Below are 21,659 nucleotides of genomic sequence, written 5' to 3' on the forward strand. Positions count from 1 at the left end.
GGATCAATTGATGTTTTGTTTAGAAAGGTCTTCTAGTAGTGTATTAATTATTTATAAATTATGATTTGCTTATCTGGTAAGATTATATAAAAATTGGTAAAGTTTTAATTATTTTCACAACTTGTAATTTTTTTATGTCTATAAAAAAAATATAACTTAATAAATTTAAATTATATGCCCAAACAAAACTTGAAGTTCAACTATCTTTATTTCATATCACGTCCAAACGTTCTTGAAAATAAAACAAGACGAAATATGTTTGAGAAAATAAAATGTAACGGTAAATTCCCTTTTTTTTTTCGGGTGTGCTAAAATCAATACACTATCGTGTTTGATCCCAAACGACATCAATACAATTGATTCTGCGGTGGCGGCGGGTTAGGTATGGCCCTATTTGTGGCATCCCTTGCACAATCGTTAACCGTTATTTGGCCTCACAACTGAATTCTATTCTCATTTGCTTTTCGCCCATCAACCCATTTTACTTACATTTTGCTGCATTTTTCAAAAGAATCCATTGTACCACGGCCCGCCTCTAGCTTAATAAATTTATGGTTCGCGATGGCATTCATGAAAGACATAGCGAAGCTTGCAGATGGGTTATCTTTGGTGGCTAAAGAGGCTGTCAACCGTCAACGCGGCAACAACTTGCAATCGTTAATTAAGAATGCTCTTCTCTCTGCCACCGACTTAACAGGTCTCACTAAGGGCAAAGTTCGACATTTTGACAAGGAGATCGATACTACAAATCCTGATTCGAATAAACAAAGTGTGGTTTACTTCACTGATCATGATGAGAAACCTAGCACCTCTAATTCTAGTACGTTCACTTCTGAGCCCCAAATTGAACGCCATTTGGAAGTTACTGCACCTGAATTTCATGAACATGTAGAGCCTCCACCTCAGGTTGCTGGAACATTAAGCGAGGTTGATTCTCAGAAAGAATCAATCTCTGCTGAAGCTGTAGTTGCTGCTAGTCCGTTGCCGAAAAGGCAGAGGAAGCTACGAGAGAGGAAAGTGCCAACGACTTCTTTCTCTAGAGCTCTTGGGTAAGTCATCCACATCTCCCTCCGTTCCAATTTAAGTGTCTGAGTTTGACTATGCATGAAGTTTAAGAAACAAAAGAGAAAAGAATACTTTTGAATCTTCTGGTTTTAAACTTGTCATGTAACAATGTTGGAATTGGAAAACTTACTAAATATAGAAAGATGAATATTTTTTTGGGACAGACGAAAGTAAGACACTTAAATTGGGACATAGGGAGTACCATTAGCTGCAATTGTTACTGGCTGACTACCAGGACCGCATCTCTGTGCTATTTTATTTTCACTAGTCTTGAAAAACCGCCTTGATTTCATGAATTTTATGACTGTTACTAGTGCAAGATTTTAGGTTGCTTGTCTTTCACACCTGAGCAAACGACTGTTTCACTATGCCATTAATTGCTATCGTCTTTGCTAGTTTTCTTCTTTTCCTTGCTTGCTTTTAGAATCTCTTGCTGCTTGTTGTGTTCTCTTGAGTGGAATTTGAAGTTCCCTGAGTTACTTCCTGGTATCCCTGGTTAGTTCCCTATGTCAACTGCACTATCCTTGTTGGAAGTCGAGGACATTTTAAAGCAGTTACTTCAATTCAATACTTTCTCATATGTCTACCGAACAATTTGATAAGTCATAAATGCACGTTTGTCAATAGTTTCCCTTGTGGTAGTGTACTTAGAGGTTCATTTTGTTGTTTGTTGTGGATTCTAGACACATTAGCTAGAATCGAGGTATACCTATACACATTTTTCAGACAATTGCAGTATTCGGGCCAGCTAGCGTGTAGGCACCTCGACTAAGTACAAGGTACACCGGGTACCTATTACCTCCAACCAGTACTAGGTAACTATGTCCACCAAGGCTTGGACAAACGGGAAGGAGTCACCTAGTATTTTACCTGGCTGGGATTTGAACTTGAGACCTCATGATTCTCAACTGCATGTGTAACTTGTCAGAGTACATGCAAGAATATTTCATCGTCTGTGTTTTCCTTTTTCCTTGCTGGGAAATAAATCACGGAGAGCCTAAAGATTTTGCTTATCACTATTGCAATTGTAGGCTCTCAAGTCTTTCTAATGCTAGATCTTTGGGAAAATATAGAGTATACACTTAAATAGATCTCTGTCTCGTTTTTGTTCATTCTATTACTCCGTTGGTTTCCTTTTTCCTATTTGAGCTGGGAACCTGAGTCTCATTCTAAGGTTAAGGATTTTAGAGATCTTTGGTTCATTGGTTACTTATACTAATGACTTGGTTTAGATTTGAGGTGAGGGCCTAACAGGCTGTACTCTTGTTGGTGCATTATGTGCAGGAAAATCAGTAAGTGTCATGCATTGTTATCATATTATGTAATTGAAGGGCTTTTCTTAAAGGAAGAAACAACAACTGTGCCCTGAACACTAGCTTTTAATGGAATGGAAAAATATGCGTCTGCAGAGCTAGGCTGAATGTTTTCTCTCTTGTATATCAAAATTTTCTACTTAGCTGGATATTTCAGCCCTTCTTGTTCTCCTTAGCAGTTTTTTGCTTTAATTAATTTTTTGTATGTAAAGAACCATGATGCACCAGAAGTTGCTAATATCAAGAACACCACTTTCTGTGTTCACGTGATTTGGACTGTTAGCTTGAACTTAACCTTAACTTTTGAAGGTTTGCGGGCCTTGGAGCTGGTCTTGCTTGGGGTACACTTCAAGAATCTACCAAGAGGCTTGTTTTTGGTACACCAAACGTGCAAGGAAAACAATCTGCTCTATCCCCCTATCTTTCTGAGAAAAATGCAGAACGTCTGGCTCTTGCATTATGTAGAATGCGTGGAGCAGCTCTAAAACTGGGTCAGATGTTAAGCATCCAAGATGAATCTGTGGTTCCGGCTCCGGTAAACTTTTTGAGTTCAAATATGCCTTGGAGTTATTTTCCCTTGCTTGTACTCCCTCCATTGTATTTTGGCTTGTCATAGTTTTAAATGCTGATGGATTATGATGTTTTAATTTAACCCGTATGTTATACTTGTAGTGATGAAACTACCGTTTGGTTGCTTGCCTTGTAACTTGTCTACAGTACTTCTAAATGTGCCAATGTGTTTATAATTGTGCCAATTTCATGTTAATAGACAACTAGTGTTTAAGAATTACAGTTATTAGGCAAAGGAGAGTATGGACTATTACGTGATATTTCAACAAATGGCATGCATTCCGATCTTCCTGCCATTTGGGTCAAAATGATTTATGGTGTCTTCCAGTGCAAACAGACACAATAGGAGACAGTACAGCTACTTTGTTTTGATTATAATAATCTTAGAGCCTTCCTCTGTAGTTTATTAGAATTATACATTTACCTATCCCACTTTGTTGACTCATAATCATTATTTTGTGAATTGTTGAGGAAAATTAGATCCAAGTGGTAACAGAAGTGGTAAAATATGAGAGTCAGTTTGCTGCAGTTTAGTTTTCTTGCAAAATGTCCTTTTTTCCCTTTCCTTTTTTTGTTTTGGGTTGGGCTTGGGGGGTTGGGTGGGGGGGGGGGGGTGAGCTGGTGGACGTGGGTGAGATGGAGGATTTTGATTATCGTTATTGTCTCAAAAGTAAAAGAGAATATAAGTTTAAAATTGTTAGAGCTAGAATTTAACGTTATGTTTGACAAAGACCCTTTTTCTTTTTCTGTTTTATCTATCCTATGCGAGGGCCTTTTCTACTTATGGCGAGGATTTACTCCGTTGATGCTTATCAATTTTGTTTGCTTTTGGTATGGATATTCTGATATGCTTGTAGATCTTAGCTGCTTTGGACATTGTCCGTCAAGGTGCAGATGTTATGCCTAGGAGTCAGCTTAATCAAGTATTGAGCAGTGAATTAGGTCATGATTGGTCGTCGAAGTTGAAGAGTTTCGATTATGAGCCGATGGCAGCAGCAAGCATTGGGCAGGTTATCTAGTTTCCAACTAAACCACCATGTTGTTCTCTTGTTTCTTAGTTGCTCGCTTCGATCCTACTTTATACTGCAGACGCTGCTTCCTATCATCTTTCTTGTATGGGGTGTCTCCATTATGGTCAAAATGTCTTTTTCCCCTCAAAATACCCCCCCATTCCATTAATTTAGAGAAATACTGGTAAACTCGCCCTTCTTCAGTCTAGGATTATCAACAGTTGAGTAATTTTTCTTTTAACTTGAGTCATTTTAATACTAAATTGTGTAGTTTAATTGCAAATAAGATTTATAATATGCTAAATCATATAGTCAGTTTTAACTTTGCTTTTAAAATCCATTGTCAGCAATATCTTTATATTAGTATAAGAACAGCTTAAGTACTATTTTTTCTTAAAAGAAACATCTTAAAGTACCATGTCTACTTCTAGCTTACTTGATATAAGTGAAAAGTTTGTTGTTATATTGAATAAGTGTTGGATTTCTATTTGTATGAGGGACGAAATCTTCCTAAGTCACACCAGTGGATCTCATTTGTGCCGTTGAGATTAGACTTGTTTATCTAAGACATTATTTAACAACATTTTAATAATATAGTAGACAAAGTAATTATAGGATAAATGGCACTGCCAGAAATAAATAAATAAATAAATAAATAAAATACTTTGGAGTTACTACTCTCAATTTGATGAAGAACAAGGAACACTTTTAATGCATAAAGATTGAAATGGATATAGAGGTTTTGTGCAACCGACAGAATCAGTTATGGATTTGTGGTATAGTTGTTGATATTGCACTGTTTTAATGCATATACACGCCAAGGAAAGATGCTTAATCATATTATTTACTAAAATCTGGGAAGACTTTAGAATCAGTTGACCACTGTTATCTTCTTCTTTTGCCAACATAAAAATTTCTTGGACAAAAGCATGGACTGCCAAATACCTTTTTCCTTAGCTCTGAGGACTTAGGGAATCCTTGTTTGCAGAACACACACACACACACACACACAAAAAAAAAAAAAAAAAAAAAAAAAAAAATCATAGTCTGGCTGTATTTCATTCTCAACAACTGAATGGTCGTCACATTGCATAAAAGAGAATGGTATTTGAAATGATTTTTGATACATTTGTTTGAAGGTGTTATTCATTATATAAAACGTCTAGTTATCTAGGACTGTCCCTAGGTATTTGCAGCTTTAGCCACATGCTTACTACTTTTAAACAATGTCCAGGTCCACCGGGCTTTCACAAAGGACGGCATAGAGGTTGCTATGAAAATACAGTACCCAGGTGTTGCTGATAGCATTGAGAGTGACATTGAAAATGTGAAACTTCTCTTAGGTTACACAAACTTAATACCACAGGGTCTGTACCTTGACAATGCGATGAAGGTAAACTTATGTGTTTATTTACTTATCAATCCCTGTATTCGACATTTCACCCACGGATTGTAAAATTTAAAATAAAGGGTAAACTAATGTGACTTATTTAAGTGGTTCTACTAGTCTTGATGAATTGGACCTTGAAACTGTTTTGAAGGTAAATTTATCTGTTTATCAGTAGAAATTGGCATTTGACGTGTCACCTGCAGTTCTTAGAGTTTAACTTATTATTCACTTGAGTTGAAAGAGGAGGACAGAATGGAAGTTTAAGAGGTCGGTGAGATCTATTTGACTTGTTTGGTTACGAAGTAAATAAGTATGGGAATCAAAATTAAAGGGAGACCATTCCATTTCAGCCTAAGACCAGTCTAAAAATGATGGAGAAGGGAGTGAAATGACTTTCATTTCCCTTTCTTGTCCTACTAGCAAGTAAAGGTAGCCGATGTGTGCTCACCCAAGGGATGTGAAAATTCCTCTTCCCTGCCCTTTGAAATTATACTGATAAGTAGCTTAAAGTGGAGGCACTTCTCGTATAATGCTACTTTTCTTGATGTAGTTTCACAGTTGAAGTGCAATTTGGTTTCCAGTTCACATCTGGGAAGCAGTACCCTCCAAAGACACTTATTTGATGACAACATGATTCCATGCTTTTCATAGTGCAACTTTGATGAGACATGTGTGTTCTATTCGTCAACCTCAGGTGGCCAAAGAAGAACTTTCTCGTGAATGCGACTATGAGCTGGAAGCGAAAAATCAAAAAAGATTTGGCATGCTATTATCTGGCACAAAGGGATTTTATGTTCCGGTGGTCATAGATGATTTGTCAAGTAAACGAGTACTGACTTCAGAACTTGTTCCTGGTAACTGCTTTGAACTTTAGATTACTTTTGCTCTAGCCATTTCCAACGTTTAGAAAATACCAAAAACTAAACATTACTGTTGGTACCCTTTCATCGCCTGATGTATTTGGCGTCAGGTCTGTCAATTAATTTGAAGTTCCTTCTGTAATTGATAATTGCTCTGATTATCTTTTGTAGGAATCCCAATTGACAAAGTGACGTCACTGGATCAAGAGACTCGGAACTATGTCGGAAGGAAATTGCTCGAGCTTACTCTGATGGAGTTGTTTGTTTTTCGTTTCATGCAGGTACATTTTTCATTACTATACAAAATCCGTGGGTACAATTTCTAGCCTATTAGTGCTATTAAGATCCATCGATACAATTTCCTCCTTGTTATATAACATTAAGTGTTATAATCCTCCCATTCTCCAGTAAAAAAAGTTGCCGAGAGAGTAGTCCAGGGAAGTCCCTGTAGGCCATGTACGGGCTTGACATTTTACATATTACTCCCTGGGTTATGATTTCTTCCTGCTCTGTACATTACAAATACTACCATACCATGCTACTCTAAGCAAGGGAGCTCAGAGAGTATCCCACTGAGCAAGGGTGCTAGGCCATCATGCATGGGCTCACATTAGCCCCTGTTCAACCCACATGGCTCCCATTTCAACTGCAAGCTTTAGAAACACAATGGGAAAATTCCCCTAAATAATATAAACTTTTCTTTCTCCGTGATTTGCGAAAATATATTCATCTTATGCTCACTGTTACAATTATACTTAGTCCTTTCAATATGTACAACTATACTAGGTTTTAGCTAGACATGATTCAAGTATTGGTTGAGAACATAGGAAAGTGAATAACCAGAATAGGTGAGGAAGTCCTAATACTCTGTATCCCTGCCTGAAATTTAAGCTTCTCAGCCGATCTTTGATTACTCAGACTTCAGTTTACTTCTAACTTTCTCTAACGAGAAAGCAAATAAGGTGATGGCACTGCAAAATGATATTGAAGCTCAATGAAATTTTGAAAAAGAAAACTCCATACTTTAGTATTTTTAGATCATTTACTCGGGAAAGAGAACGCTGTGCTGAAGAAAGCTTTTAATTCGTGTACATAGAAAATGCAAGAAGTACCTAGTTAGCGGATCCTCTTCATTCTGTTCTAAATGCCTCTCAAGCTTCCGACAATCAATTCCTGTTGAATTCATGTGGAGCAGAGAGAGTAAGATAGTCTTTAGGGAATGATCAACTGGAAAGGAAAAAGTAAATTTAAGGAATAACACGAAGATCCATCAGACAAGCAAGGGGAACTTGAACAGATGGACATATAAACCTTTGAACAGATGGACATATAAACCTTTAGAAGACGCTGCAGCAGGACTAACTCCAGAAAGATTAGCACAACCTTTGTTGAAGAGCCTTTTGTTTGGTCGAGGAGTCTGTTGTTCCCCGGATTTACCAATTTCAGGAGACGATGGTGGCTGTGTATCAGCTGCATAGACATCATAAAGTAATGAGAATAACTGATTTTGCTTCGGGGGGGGGGGGGGGGGGGTGGAGGGGAGGGGGGCGCTCGATCAAAAGATCGCGTGCTTCTAAGAAAATTCATTCTATGTTAAGATGGTCAGTAGGACAACCTAATTGCCAATAAAAGGTCGGCTAGAAGTCCCACACAATGCTCCTTCAGTCACCCAGAAGATCAATCAAATAATATTCATTTCAAATACAGATCAATACTAAGCTATATCATTTTTTCGGGTAACAGGCACCAAGTTCTAAATTCTGTACTCTTTGGTATATAATCTACAGAATTTCAGGTGGCAAAAGTAACACTCCCTGGATCTGAAAAGTTCCCTCAAGATTACAAACTCCATTATGACTGTACCTTCTTCCTTTCTCCTAATGCCGTTGATGCATTAAAGAAATCTATATGCATCTCTTCAATTTCACCAATTGATAATTGTTCTAAACTAGAGCAGATCAACAGAAATGACAAAGGGGCTCAGTGTATTACTACTCAAGCAAAACACCGACACTATCTTACCTCTCAAACTACACACCACTCATGTTAAGACATAAATCGAACAAAAAACAAATAAGGAGTTGAAGGAAGAGGGAAGTACAACAAAAGTCAAAATAGGTGATCATCAGTCATACTGATAACACCAACTGTCAGTCAGGGTGAATGGTGTAAAGTATGCAAGGCAACTCTATCTTGTCAAGAGCAGTAAGTTACACGAACTACAAAGTTTGGAAGGGAAATTTTGTCATTAATAATGCACATAAAATAATCACATCACTCCTCCACAACCAGCCAAAATGTTTACTTGAAACTCCTGCCTCCGTGCACCTTGGCCACCAAACATGACACATTTCTATGTACACACAAAAACTATTTAAAGTTAGGCAGACAGCACCCTAAGAGTAGGAAAATAAGATGGCAAGTAGTAGATCAGCAGCAAATGTACTTATGATTACATTTGAAAGAAACTAAGGGAACTGAAAGGATCACGATGAATAAATATCTGAACATGAATCATAAAACATCATTTCAACCTTGAATATTTGAACTGTCTTCAGAGTAGTCGGGATCACTTTCCATGGATAATGGTTTAGAAAACCTAATCTGTGTATCTTCTTCCATGATAGGTCTTGATTCCAGAAAAGTAGAACTTTCCAAATTCCCTGCATCATCCTTTACATTTAATTAAGGAAAACCAAGAATTCATTACTAAAATACGATGACAATCAGCCACTAGATTACAACTGTTGAGTCAAAATAAGAAGGATACTCATGAAAAGCAAGCACCATTAGAGCTGGTCTTCTATAATTGCCAGTTGGAACAGGAGCTGGACAACAAAAGTGATGTTGCCTCAGAAGAACCTCTCCAGGTATGCAAGCAGGAGACTGAACTTTCTCTTTTACCTTGGTGTAGGGAGGGGATGAGATGCAAGGTCCACGGAATAAGATGGTTATGACATATCCAGAATGGTTAAGAAAGAATGTCTTGAGGCTAAGCAAGCAAATGGGAGCACATCTTGAAGGGGTAGTGGAGGAAGAAGCCTTTTCACTCTTCATGAAGATTGATAAGGAAAAGGCAGAAAGGAGGAGATGCATAGCTATCAAATCCACAGATATTGCTAAATAAACAGTTCTTGGGAACTTAAGAAGCTGGTTTTTAATGTTGATTGGTGAAATCGAATAAAGGGACAAGGGCAGGCAACACATGATAGACGGCAAATATAAGTCACTTTGGTCAATTTGAATGTGCATAGGCTAAATTTAGCCGCTAAAGAGTAGACAAAGGAGGGCTGACCTTTTGTGCTTACAACTTGTGAAAGAAGTGGAGAATTGGGACATGACAATCAACAGGGGAATCCGGGACAAAGATGGGAAAATTTTGCATGCTTTAATAACTACGATTCGCTGAAGTATTAAGAATTGACATAGGAAAGCAAGTAAAGAAAGCTAGATACAAATTGAATCTAAAATAGGCAATAATTGAATTCAATTACCTCCTATAATATGACTCCAATAAGCACCTGAATTATAGAACTTGACACATTTAATCCGAGTTAGGCAACAATTGACAAAACAAATGAATTACTCCTTAATTGGGAACCCTAAGGCACTAGCATACCAGCTTTAAAATAGTCCAGAGGAGAAGGAATGACTTCAAAGACCATTTATCTTGGAAGTAAAGGAAGCATTGAGAAGCTATGATGGTGACAAAGCTCCAGGCCTCGATAACTATACAATGGCCTTTTACCTGAAGTGCTGGTAAGTGTAAAGGAATATATAATGAATACTTTTAATTGCCAACGGGAGAGGGTTGAAAAAAGCTTCACATTACTCTTATACCAAAGAGAAGTGATGCCGAGGTGCTAAAGGATGACGAGCCTATAAGTTTGGTAGGAAACATATACCTTTTAGAAATACAATTTTACCATAAGTATTTTCTTTTCAGGAACAACTCATATCCTACTTTGCATTTGGAAGACGTTGTAAGTTTAGTTCCTTATAGTAATCATGTTTTTCATAATTAAGTTAGGTACAAAATTTGGAACTTGAGTGATTATAAGATTCTATGATACTGGTATCGTTTTTTACCTTCAGAATGGGTTTGTGTTGAAAGAGTCTATGTTGATAAACTATGTGGTGGTATGGGAATATAGAAACTACACCCCAGAGCAAATTTGCATATATCTGTATATATAATCTCCAGTACATCAGCAAAGAATAAGAAAACAAAGGAAAAGGAAAAAAATACAAGCATAATTAATGACAGCTGTCCTTTTTCTTCCCCCTAATGTTGACTTTTTTGAAGCAGACCGATCCAAACTGGAGCAATTTCCTCTATGATGAGTCTGAGAGAATAATCAATCTTATTGACTTTGGAGCAGCTCGCGACTACCCCAAAAATTTTGTGGATGATTATCTGAGAATGGTAAGATGTCTTTGCTTAACTTGAATTGCTCTGGAATTATTTTTCATCTAGTTGCAGGTTATAGTACTGTTTCACTGGACATAGCTCAAAGGGAAGCTTTAAATAACTATACGGTTCAGCTAAATGACAATTGATATATGCCTCTGCCCCACTTTGGAACTATCAAATCTATAAAAACTGGTGTTCATGTTGTAGTGGTCTTATCTCTGATCTCAACTATTGTTTATTGGCATTGGAAGCTTGCATTTTTTGCCAAGCTTCTTAAAATATTATATATGCAAGCATCCCTTTATTGTCATAAGTTACTAGTACCTTTCTCCCTGTATGTCGTTGGGTACTGTTAAGTTCCCTGCCATTCTTGCAATTGTCACCTGTAATCCACACAGGTGTGTCAGCACCTAGTAAAAGCATACGTTTAGCCATAGATTCCAAACATGTTTCACTTTATTCGGAATTTATGAAGTTAGAGTTGAAGATGGAATTGTGTTTGGTTATACTTTTTGCAAAGATAGAAGAGAGCACTTTATTTGGAATTTATGAAGATGGAGTCGGAAAACAGGTTTGGAGCACTTTTCCAAATTTGGGCTCCAAGTTGGATTTGGAAATTTTATAACCAAATACTGATTTTGAAATAAAGTGAAAAATTATTCCAGAAAAAAGTGAATACTTCTCATGGCCAAACAGCTATAGATCCACTTTTATTTTTGCTTTAGGTTGTAATGCATGGTTGACATTGAGTCTTTAGACCTAGCTGAGCACTTAAAAGTTCCATTATTCTTTACTCTGAGATACTGTTCGATCACCAAATCAGGTTTTTGCTTGCGCAAACAATGACCGGGAAGCAATAATAAAGTTGTCTCAGAGGCTTGGTTTCCTCACAGGAGAAGAATCTGAAATAATGAAGGAGACACATGTTCAGGCAGGTTTTGTTGTGGGGTTGCCATTTTCAAAGCCTGGACGCTATGATTTTCGAGCTAACAATATTACTCAAAGCATTTCAAATCTTGGTGCTACAATGCTGAGGCACAGGCTGACACCGCCACCTGAGGAGGCTTACAGTCTTCACCGTAAGCTTTCTGGAGCGTTCCTTGCTTGCATAAAGCTTGGGGCTGTTGTGCCATGCAGGGATCTCTTGCTTGAAGTGTACGAGAAATATGAGTTTGGCGAGCGTGATAGTGAAACATTGGCAAGTGGATCAGAGTCATGATGGAGATCCTTCTTCCGCATTGTAACTTGTCCGTCAGGTTCAAGGATGAGGCAGGAAGTCCTTAAGAACGAGAAAGCCAACTAAAAGGCTATTCATGAACTGCAATGCAATTAAATGGCAGTGCCTGCAGCTCTATTTGCTGTCACATCGGCTATGCCTCCAGTTAGTACAGCCTCTGTATACAAAGTCACGACTGACGTATATTGATTTATGGTCCTTCTAGCACAAGGTGCTGAAGTTCCGTTCCTGCTTTACAGGAACGGAGGAATTTTTTTTGAATAATACAATTTGAAAGGGGAAGATATACACAAACGTGAGGTCTATGGAATTGCTATAGGAAAAATTTAAGAGAACAAATTCTGAAAACGTGCTGTAATTTTGGGCTTTTTTCTGTCTTCAATAAAAGCGCTTTTAGTTGGATTCGCTCAAATGGGATTAAGTGCCCAAAAGGAGCGGTTTAACTCTTAAGTAAGTTGCTATATTTATTTATGTGAATACTGCATGCATAAATCGCATTTTTAAGTGAAAAGTAAAGGCTTTTGCAAAATCTAGCAAAATGGACTACATTAACAAGTTTGGAGCCACTTGCAGGTAGTATTAATTTGTATGTTATCAGCACATGGAATTAAGAAAGAAGGTGGGTAAATCATCATTAACAAAGAGCAAGTAATACACCATAGTAATCTAGTCTAGTAGTATTAAAATATGACTGAGAAGACATGTCTCTTTTTCTTTTATTCTTTTTATGATTATCATATCATTTTGTTTATTCTCTAAGCTTCTACTAAACTGTTAGCTTTTAATAAACATGTTAAACTTTATGCTACCTCTCTGTCAAAAGAATTCGACTTCACCATCTTGTACTTCTATCTCAAATTATTTATCATTTTAAAAGTTCAAAATAAAATTAATTATTTACATTTACTCTTAGTAGTAATTGCTCCCGAAGAGTACAAACAGCTCGATTAATTACGGGAAGATGACACATAAATAGAGTAAATATTCAATAAAAAAAATTATATCTTAAGATGTTAATTAGGGTAAAATATTCAAAATTCCCTCCTAAATAATGATTTTTAAGAGACGAGCGGAAAAAAAAAGAAGACTAATAGTTTGAAACGGAGGGAATATTTCCAATATTATCTACTTTCCTTAAAAGCAAATTTTAGAGAAATCGTATGTGAAACATTTTATATGATATTTTTGGAGAGTACTTGATATTTTAGTTTTTTTTTTTAAGGGGAATGGTGAAGGGAAAGGAAATGAGGGATGGGGTAAGAAGGGAAACTGAACCTACCAACAAGTTCATGTGGCCAATCAACTAGGTTATTATGGTTCCTCAAAGAGTAATTAATCTGCTCTCAAAAATTTTAAACAATTTTTATATTTTAAGATTTTAATTATATTCTTCCATTCAATTTGAATGACATTGTTTTTTACTGCATACAAAATTTAAAAAAGAAACGATTTTTTTTTTTTTTGAAAATTTTGATTTTACATATGCCATAATATTTTTGTGGCTATAATATTTTTGAAACTTAGCAACTTTCTACCTGTCATATCATTAACGTTTTTTAAATTTTTATTGTTAACTTTTGAAAGTAAAATGGAAACCTCAAATTAAAATGTTTCAAAATATATATAGCAAAAAAAAAAAAAGGTGTAAATCTTTTCTTTTAAACGGACTACTAAAAATATAGGATAATTGTTTTTTATAGAAGAAAGATAGAGTAGAGTATACTCTCCCCGTTTATTTTACAGTTAAGGGTTAAAAACACATCTCAAGTATCACTTTTTTTTAGTTTCCTACTTGAACTATCAGGTGTGATAGTTTTTTACCTAAACTATCACCAACTAATTAGCAAAACACACCTCAACTATAAGTTGTTCACATTTTCCTACCTCAACTATCAGGTAGAAAACGTGAACAACAGATAGTTGAGGTGTGTTTTGCTAATTAGTTGGTGATAATTTAAGTAAAAATCTATCACACCTGATAGTTCAGGTAGGAAACTAAAAAAAGTGATAATTGAGATGTGTTTTTAACCATTATCTCTTTATTTTAACTATCATTTTACTTCTTTTCACGCCCCATTAAGACAAATAATAAATGTCTAATAGTTTACTAAGTTGTTCCTATTAATTACTCTCTCCATTCATTTTTACTTGTGTACTTTTAACTTTTCACGCCCCTTAAGAATTAATAAATGAAGTATGTATTTCACTATAATACCCATATTAATTAGTTTATAGCCTCATTGAACTTGGAGAACGATTTGGAAATGAGTAGCTAATGTTAAGGATAAAACAAGAAAAAAAAAGTTTATCTTTCCTTGATATGCTAAATTGAACAAGTAAAAGTAAAAAATTATTTTTAGTATAGCGGACAAGTAAAAGTGAATGGAGGGAGTAATGCTTTGCTAGAATTTGGCAGTAGAAAGAACTACTTACCACACTATTAAGAACAATCAAGTTATAATTAATATTAAGGGTATAGTAGGAAATAATTACTAACTTTAATTTTGAATTTTTAAAGCGACAAAACCACATTTAAAATGGGGCAAAGTGAGTATTAATTTTGATACAAGGGTTAATAGTATTTTTGGTCCCTCATTATTGCTAAACTATTACTAAGCACATTTAACCTTCAATTGCTTGAAATGTACATTTTTTTTTTATCTCTTTACTCTTGAATATTCACAAATTTTAGAATTATTAATGGTTCTACCTTTTAATTATTCATGTGTTATGTTAAAATTATATTATTATGCCATATTTGAAGATAATATATATCTAAAAATATTTTGAATATAATATGTTTCCTACGTAAAGGAAATATTTTGAATATAATATGTTTCCTACGTAAAGGGATTAAAGGCTAATTAATTGAAGTTGAGAATTTAGAGAAGTAGTATTTGGCCAAGTACAAATATCAAATACTATCATGTAAAAAATACAAAATTTTGGTTATTAGTCCCAAGAATTTGGAGTTGGCGCATGGAATCGTGTAGCAGGTCTCCCGCCCAAATTCCCAATTTCATAGTATAAGGGTTTAGAGGTCTTCTGTTGTAGCAACAAGGGAAATAGGGTTTATAAATTTGGTGTCAGAATGATGGAGGATGATGTTATTTCAAAGGAGAGTCTGATGGAGTATTTGAGGAAACAAGTGCCTGATTGGGACGATGAAGTGAAATGCATTTCCAGGTTCAAAGCATTCAGTGGTCAAAGGACTGATTGGGAACCACTCTATCATTTCTGGAAGGATTTGATTCTCAAAGTTGCTCGACACCTTCACATCTTCATTATTCGCCCTTCTCAGGTTTCTCCTCGTTTCTTTTTTCCTTGTATTATTTCATCATTTTTTGATATGACAATTGCCCCTTTTTTCTGTGTTATGAATGGAAGGTGAAGATTTGGTTCCACCGAGGAGGTTTGGTTCCTTTGTGCCTTGACCAAGTACTGGTATGTCCCCAATTGTTATCAATTTCTAATTGTTTTGGTGGGTTTGGAAATGTATAGCATGAGAAAATATTTTTCTATGTTATTTTGTGATTTTTGGCTGGGGATGGGAAGGACAATAAAGGTAGTAGTGGGAGTTGAGAATCCTAGCAGTTGATATCCTCAAGCAAGGCTAATGAGTGAAAAATTAGGAAACTAAGAGAGGGGCTAGATTGGGTGGGTGATTCATAATCGGAGATAAAATCGCTTGCTTGATTGCCCTCTTTAGCTACTTACTAGGGAACAAGCTCATCACCTCACCCCGTGAACTCAAAGGTGCCTGGCGCTCTTTGCAGAAGATGCCGTAGAATCCCCAAGACTTGTTGGCTGTGAGGCGACCGAGGGCGAAAAGAAGAGTCTCCAATAAAATTTTGATAAGTAGAATTGACAACAAGGTCATTTATGGAAGATTAGGGTTCTAACCATTTGAGACCAAAAAGGATTATTTCTTTACATTTGCTTAAGCATGAATGGATAGAGTTATCTAGTACGTATTGATGGGAGTATGCAGTAATACAATGAAGCTGTTGAGGTGCGTGCAACCTGGTCCAGGCACCACTATTAAAAAATAGAGGCTAAAAGGCATATATTAGGATTTCGGTGAATGGTCACAGTTGAGGATGGAAGGAATTTGGGGAAAATATTTGGTGATGATAGAGAAAGTTAGCTTCAGTGGTTGTGCTAGATGAGGAAGGCTTTGGTATAGAGCAATAAGTGATGGCAAATTTATTTTCGCGATCTCTGTCAAAAGGGAAAAGGAGATGGTAAGTTGGTAACATTACGAGAAGGCTTCTGGTCAAACTATGGGAAGCTCAACTGCCTGATAGAAAGGATGTTGATTCCCAATTGGAAGTTGTGATTCCTCTAATGGTGGTTATCCATCCAATCTAAGCATGGATAGATCACCATCAGCTTTGATTTATTACGGGCCTGATTCTGTCTTTAAGTCAATCCATAACCCTTCATGTCTTTCATTTCAAAAAATTACATTTCCCACAATATAAGATGTCTTAATGAGGACTTTGACCAGTCTCTTTTTTTGGTTATGGATTGACTTAAAGATATGCACATGTGGAAGGAGTTAGCAACAAAAGATTATTCATTTTGCAGAATAGTGTTCAAGAACCTAGGGAGATTATTCTTCTTTTAGTGACTCTGATGAAAATGAGTAAATCTGCGGCTGTATCAAGACTAAATGGGACAATGACACTGAAACTGAAATGGAACAATGTTGCTTGTGTCACTGATTTTACTTGTTAAATATGACAAAACTTATACTATGTAAATATGGAAAAATTCCCGTAACCCTGTAATTAGGTAATCAGGAGATTTTGTCCGAATTTAATTATTTCCTTCATTTTCTTTCCTTATTTATATTTCTTGTTAAGGTTATTTAAGCCCTAATGGCTTAAGGGAATAATCAAGCAACCTATTCCTAAATTCTATTCTTCTGTTATTATTTCACATTACTGATGCTTGACCACTTAGAACTACTGATAAGCACATGGACTAAATGTAAAAATCCCTGATTCAGAGTGGAATCAATTAAAGTATTTTGGACAACATTTACAAATGTCACAGTACCAGATAAATGAAGGTCACACTCACTATATTAATCAATCAATCAGCTCCGCATTAATCTCAAACTTAGGCAAACTCACTAAAATGCAAATTTGAAAGAGCTGATAAGAAGGTCAACATAGGAAGAGAAAGAAAGAACAGAAAAGAAGCTATCACTATACAACGGAAAAAACAAGAAATGAGGCTTGTCTCGGATTGTTGCATGAAGTTGATGGAGGGATGAAATTCGCAATAAATTAGATGGATAGAATGAATTGTTCTAAAAGGTTTGTTTGCTGTAAGGATAGAGGGAATCTTTCATTAGTCTATCTGGTCTCTTTTTTTTTCTTTCTTATTTTATTATTTACTCTGTTGTACATAGGTTTTACCCTGCCTTTGGTCTTTCTGATACAATCTCTTTAGCAGGAAAAAAATATATCAAAATTTTATTTATTGAACAGTGTCGTTAATCATCAAAAGATATTGTGAGCATATGATCTTAAAATCCATCAAGTTGAACAGTGTTACCAATTCTATACGTAAAGTTTAAAGATTTACACTGGAATTGAAATTCTTTCCTGCCCCATGCATTTGTATGTCACACAATGCATCATCCAGCAGCATGACGATACTGTTCTTTACATGCAGCTTGAAATGTATACTGCTGGTGAACTATTTCGGAATGTGGCAGTCACTGATCCAGCTAGTGGGTGGGTTTCTCAAATCTTGCAGAGAGTAGTAAATTTGGGAGCTCTACTGAGACCATCTACTCAAGAAACGCTTGCCGAAGACGATTACATAATTCCTGTGTTACTGAAGGTAATTGTTTCTTGTTAAATAAATCATTGATATTATTCATCTTTATGTACCAGATTTGGAGGGGAGGTCTTAAAATTATCAAGATAAAACTGATCCTTCTAGAAAGCCCGAGTAAAACTAGAACTGTTAATTAGAAAATAATTAGGCTAGTGGAAACATGAATGGCCTTATCTCAAGCATTGTTTATGTCAGGCAGTCTATGACTATTTCCTTTACTACATGATGTTAATGTCGCCTTTGTTCTTGCTTTCTTTTGTGCTTTCATTGGTTTCTGTTTGTTTTTTCGCCCTCCTTTGCCATGGTTTTTCGCCCTCCTTTTCCATGGTTTTCCTTAATTTGTCTCTTGGCTCTATTTCCTGTACTTCCTTTTGAGATAGCCCTAGTAATCATATCATTTCATTTTACTTCGCTTAAATGGTTCACTGGATTTTCTAATCTTTCAACCCCCCACCCAAAAAAAAACTAAACTAGGAAAAGGCTCTTCAAGTGGTCCAAGCATTATCTGAAAGCCACTGGACAGCTTCGTGTGTAATTACATGGAGGAAGTTCCAGGAAATTTCTGGGGGATTGAAGGAAGCTCATGCAGTTTTGAATCACTTGTCTGAAATCGGGAAAGCAAAATACCTTGTCACAAACAAGAAGGACTTAATGGAGGTAACGTTAGTTGGGAATACTGTTTTTAATTTACAATTCATGTATCAATACTATGTTTGGTTCCACGAAGGGAGCTGAAAGGGTGAATGAAAGAGAAACTCGTCACTTTCTGTTGAAGGACTCGTCATCATTTATGGCTAGTTATTGGTACAATTGGAAGGGAAATAAAACAGATGTGCTTTTCCCTCCATTTTCATAGTTGTATGCTACTCCTCACTCTTAACTTCCCCTCTCCTTTTATTTTTATGTATAGCAGCGGAATAACCCTTGCCTCTTCTCATTTACTTTTCCTCCTTTCACCTTCCTCATTTAAAAAATTATTACTGTGAAAGCTATATAAAGAACGAGAATGGGGATGTAAATTTTGAAATTTGTTTTCTTTTATTTTTGTGATGAGAACAAACAACAGTCTCTTGACTTTTTACGAAAAACATCCCTATCGTTTGGGTTCAAATTTAACTTCATTCCTGTAGTATAATACCACTTAACAGAAAAAATCCTCAATGTATTAATATATTAAAACTTTCTAGTCCAAAACTTAACAAGTATAGTGCAATGGACGAGTTTGTTGCATTGAAGCAATAGATCACTAAACTATCTTAACTGACTTGTGTACCTGTAGCAATCAAGAAAATTGTAATGTGAATGTCCTACAATCTTAATTAATTCGCATTACATAATAATTGGTTACTGTTGTTTCTCCTTTATGATTGGGACCTAAAACTCTGGTCATCCAAGAGGTGTCTTGACTACTTCTTAGTACTGCTATATTTACCTCTGCTTTTGTTTGTTAAATCATTGGAGGCTTGGTTCACCAATCCTTGAACACTGCTAGTAATATGGATGGATGTAGCTTTTCCATACAGGGAGTGAAAGTCTCTCTTTCAGCAAGGGCACTTTCTGGCACAACAAGTCTAGATTTTGATGTGCTGCATTTGATTTGGACAGTAGAAAAACTTGAGCATCAGCTTAATGTGATAGATCTTCGCTGGCAAAGGTAAGGACTATCATCCTCCATTATTAAATGCTACTCCCTCCATCCCAATATATGTGGCACCATTTGACTTGGCACGAAGATTAAGAAAGAAAAGAAGACTATAAATTTGTGGTCCAAAACAAGCCTTAGATATGTGTGTGGTTGTAAATCATCTCATAAAGTTAAATCATTTCTAAATATAGAAAGGTGGCATTCTTTTTGGGACAGACTAAAAAGGAAAGTGTACCACATAAATTGGGACAGAGGGAGTAATACAATGGAGAAGAGATTCCACCAATAAATGCTTCTGTCATGTAAATCCCCAAAAATAATTGCTTCATGCGAAAAAAGGGAAATACGAAAATGAGTGTTTTGCCTGCCACCAGAATCGGGCTAGAAACGCCCAAATTTTTTGACATAGTGTTGTTGCGAAGTTCTGACTAATTATAATAGCTCTATTTGGGGCTCATATAAGTAGTACTGTTCCTCAAAGTTAACCAAAATTACTAGGATACTTGTTCTATGCACAGGTCTAGAGCATCTGCTTTAGCTTCTCTAAAACTTGGGAACAAACAGGTGGCTCTAAAGTATACAAGCGAGATGAAGCTGGCTTCTTTGAGTAGAGAAAAATGTGCAGCGCTTTTAAACCGAGTGGAGGAAGTCCTTGCAGTTATTGCTGATGCAGAAGCCTCAAAGGAGGTTGAATGATATTATATTATGTGAAACTGTGCTTGCTCTATTCCAAAATTGACAAGTTACAGTTGACCTTATTAACCCTTGAACTGATTTGACAACTCTAAACTTAACCCTGATTAATGGCAGGTTGCTGAAGCCATTCGAATTGGCACACAGGCTATTAAGGAAAATGGGATCAATTATGATGAAGTTGAGCTGTGTCTACAGGAGCTGAACGAGCGTATTGAATCGCAGAAGCAGATTGATGAAATTCTAGGTAGTTTTACACTCCAAAATCTGTCACATTCTTACCAGATATTAAAATTCAAGAGAACATATATAGTTTAACTAAATTGGTAAGTATGGTAGTGAATATTCTTATATAATTCACTGGAAAGCATGGATAGAACCTGTTTTTTGGAAACATGCCCGGCTTTAAAACCGACGGACAATGATGAACTTTATCAGGTTAATATATAATCTCAACTTGGTATTAGGACATCACTTAATAAGGCCTTTGAGCATGAAGATATTGCTTCATCAAGTGATAAACTGAACAATATGAACATATCCTCTCAATCTGATTAATTCCTATGAGTACTGAGTTTAGCTGGGATTGTTTCTTTACTAAAACCACTAGTTGTCTGGCTCCTCCTCAGGATCAAATGCAGCAGATGCAGGAATTGAAGATGAAGATATTGAAGACGAGTTGAAGAAGCTAGAGCTGGATTTTGTTAAGGTACCGACTCAAACATCCACCAGCCAAACTGGGGTGGATGCTGTAGTAGCTGGAGCTCAGGAAACTACCGATGCGCTGAGTGAATCTCTTTCGAACCTTCATCTCACACACCATGCAAGGAAGGACCCGGAGGTAGAACATGCTGTGGAGTCTATGGGTGCCGTGTCAAAAGATGTCAATCGTGAAGCTGCTCTGGCATAGCCACAATTGCAGTTGGGATCTTGTTTTCTAAATATTTTGTACTGTGATGCCTGGTAGTCCATGCCATAATTGATTGTGTGTGCATCTTTGGTCTACAGGGATCAGGGCATAATTGATGCGTGAAGCACTGTCGTTATGCACTATGAGTTAACATGTCAATGATATTCTTGTATATTATCAGAAAGTAGTGCTCCATCCGATTCAATTTTTTATGTCTTTATTTTAATCTGTATCCAAAAGAATGTTATCTTTCTATGTTCAGTAACTTCCTAATTTCAACGTTTCCATTTTACTCTTATTAACACTCCCATATAAGCATGCTAAAAAGTTAAATGCCATAAGATTTTTTGGTATGTTATACACACTTTTACTTTAATATTACAAGATTGAAAGATACTTTTTATATTGGCATAAAACATACCCTCAAACTTTGTCTCAGTTGATAATATGTCCTCCAACTTTGGTTGTGCACAAGTAGGCATCTCAGCTTGTCTCCAATTTGTCAGTTGAACGCTCTAACTTACAAAATGATCATCTAGACATCTCAACTTGTATAAAGTACATCTCGAAAAGTTATGTGCCACGTCAGCATTTGTGTTTACGTGTTCAAATTTATACAAGTTAAGATGCCTACTTGTGCACATTCAAAGTTGGAGGGCATACTTGCCAACTGAGGCCAAGTTTGATGGGCTATTT

General features: G+C 36.2%; 2 protein-coding genes across 4 annotated transcripts; both read left to right on the forward strand.

The window, feature by feature from the left end:
- Positions 1–251: 251 nt before the first annotated feature.
- Positions 252–12,271, forward strand: LOC132644880 (protein ABC transporter 1, mitochondrial). Its single transcript, XM_060361536.1, has 8 exons — positions 252–1,049; positions 2,688–2,913; positions 3,806–3,958; positions 5,193–5,351; positions 6,043–6,202; positions 6,380–6,489; positions 10,518–10,634; positions 11,446–12,271. The coding sequence occupies exons 1-8, from the start codon at positions 562–564 to the stop codon at positions 11,839–11,841; spliced, it is 1,809 nt and encodes a 602-aa protein (XP_060217519.1). The 5' UTR covers positions 252–561; the 3' UTR covers positions 11,842–12,271.
- Positions 12,272–14,717: 2,446 nt separating this feature from the next.
- Positions 14,718–21,238, forward strand: LOC132644878 (uncharacterized). 3 transcript variants are annotated; one of them, XM_060361533.1, is made up of 9 exons: positions 14,719–15,160; positions 15,247–15,303; positions 17,548–17,718; positions 18,190–18,372; positions 19,239–19,369; positions 19,879–20,047; positions 20,171–20,300; positions 20,683–20,974; positions 21,062–21,238. In XM_060361533.1, exons 1-8 carry the CDS (start codon positions 14,951–14,953, stop codon positions 20,961–20,963), a joined length of 1,332 nt encoding a protein of 443 aa, XP_060217516.1. In that variant the 5' UTR covers positions 14,719–14,950; the 3' UTR covers positions 20,964–20,974; positions 21,062–21,238. The 3 variants fall into 3 exon arrangements, with proteins under 3 accessions (XP_060217517.1, XP_060217516.1, XP_060217515.1); XM_060361532.1 differs by having other exon boundaries at positions 20,683–21,238; XM_060361534.1 differs by lacking the exon at positions 18,190–18,372 and having other exon boundaries at positions 14,718–15,160; positions 20,683–21,238.
- Positions 21,239–21,659: the final 421 nt, after the last annotated feature.

This window comes from Lycium barbarum, chromosome 6 (assembly GCF_019175385.1).
Source record: "Lycium barbarum isolate Lr01 chromosome 6, ASM1917538v2, whole genome shotgun sequence".
Classification (NCBI taxonomy): domain Eukaryota; kingdom Viridiplantae; phylum Streptophyta; class Magnoliopsida; order Solanales; family Solanaceae; genus Lycium; species Lycium barbarum.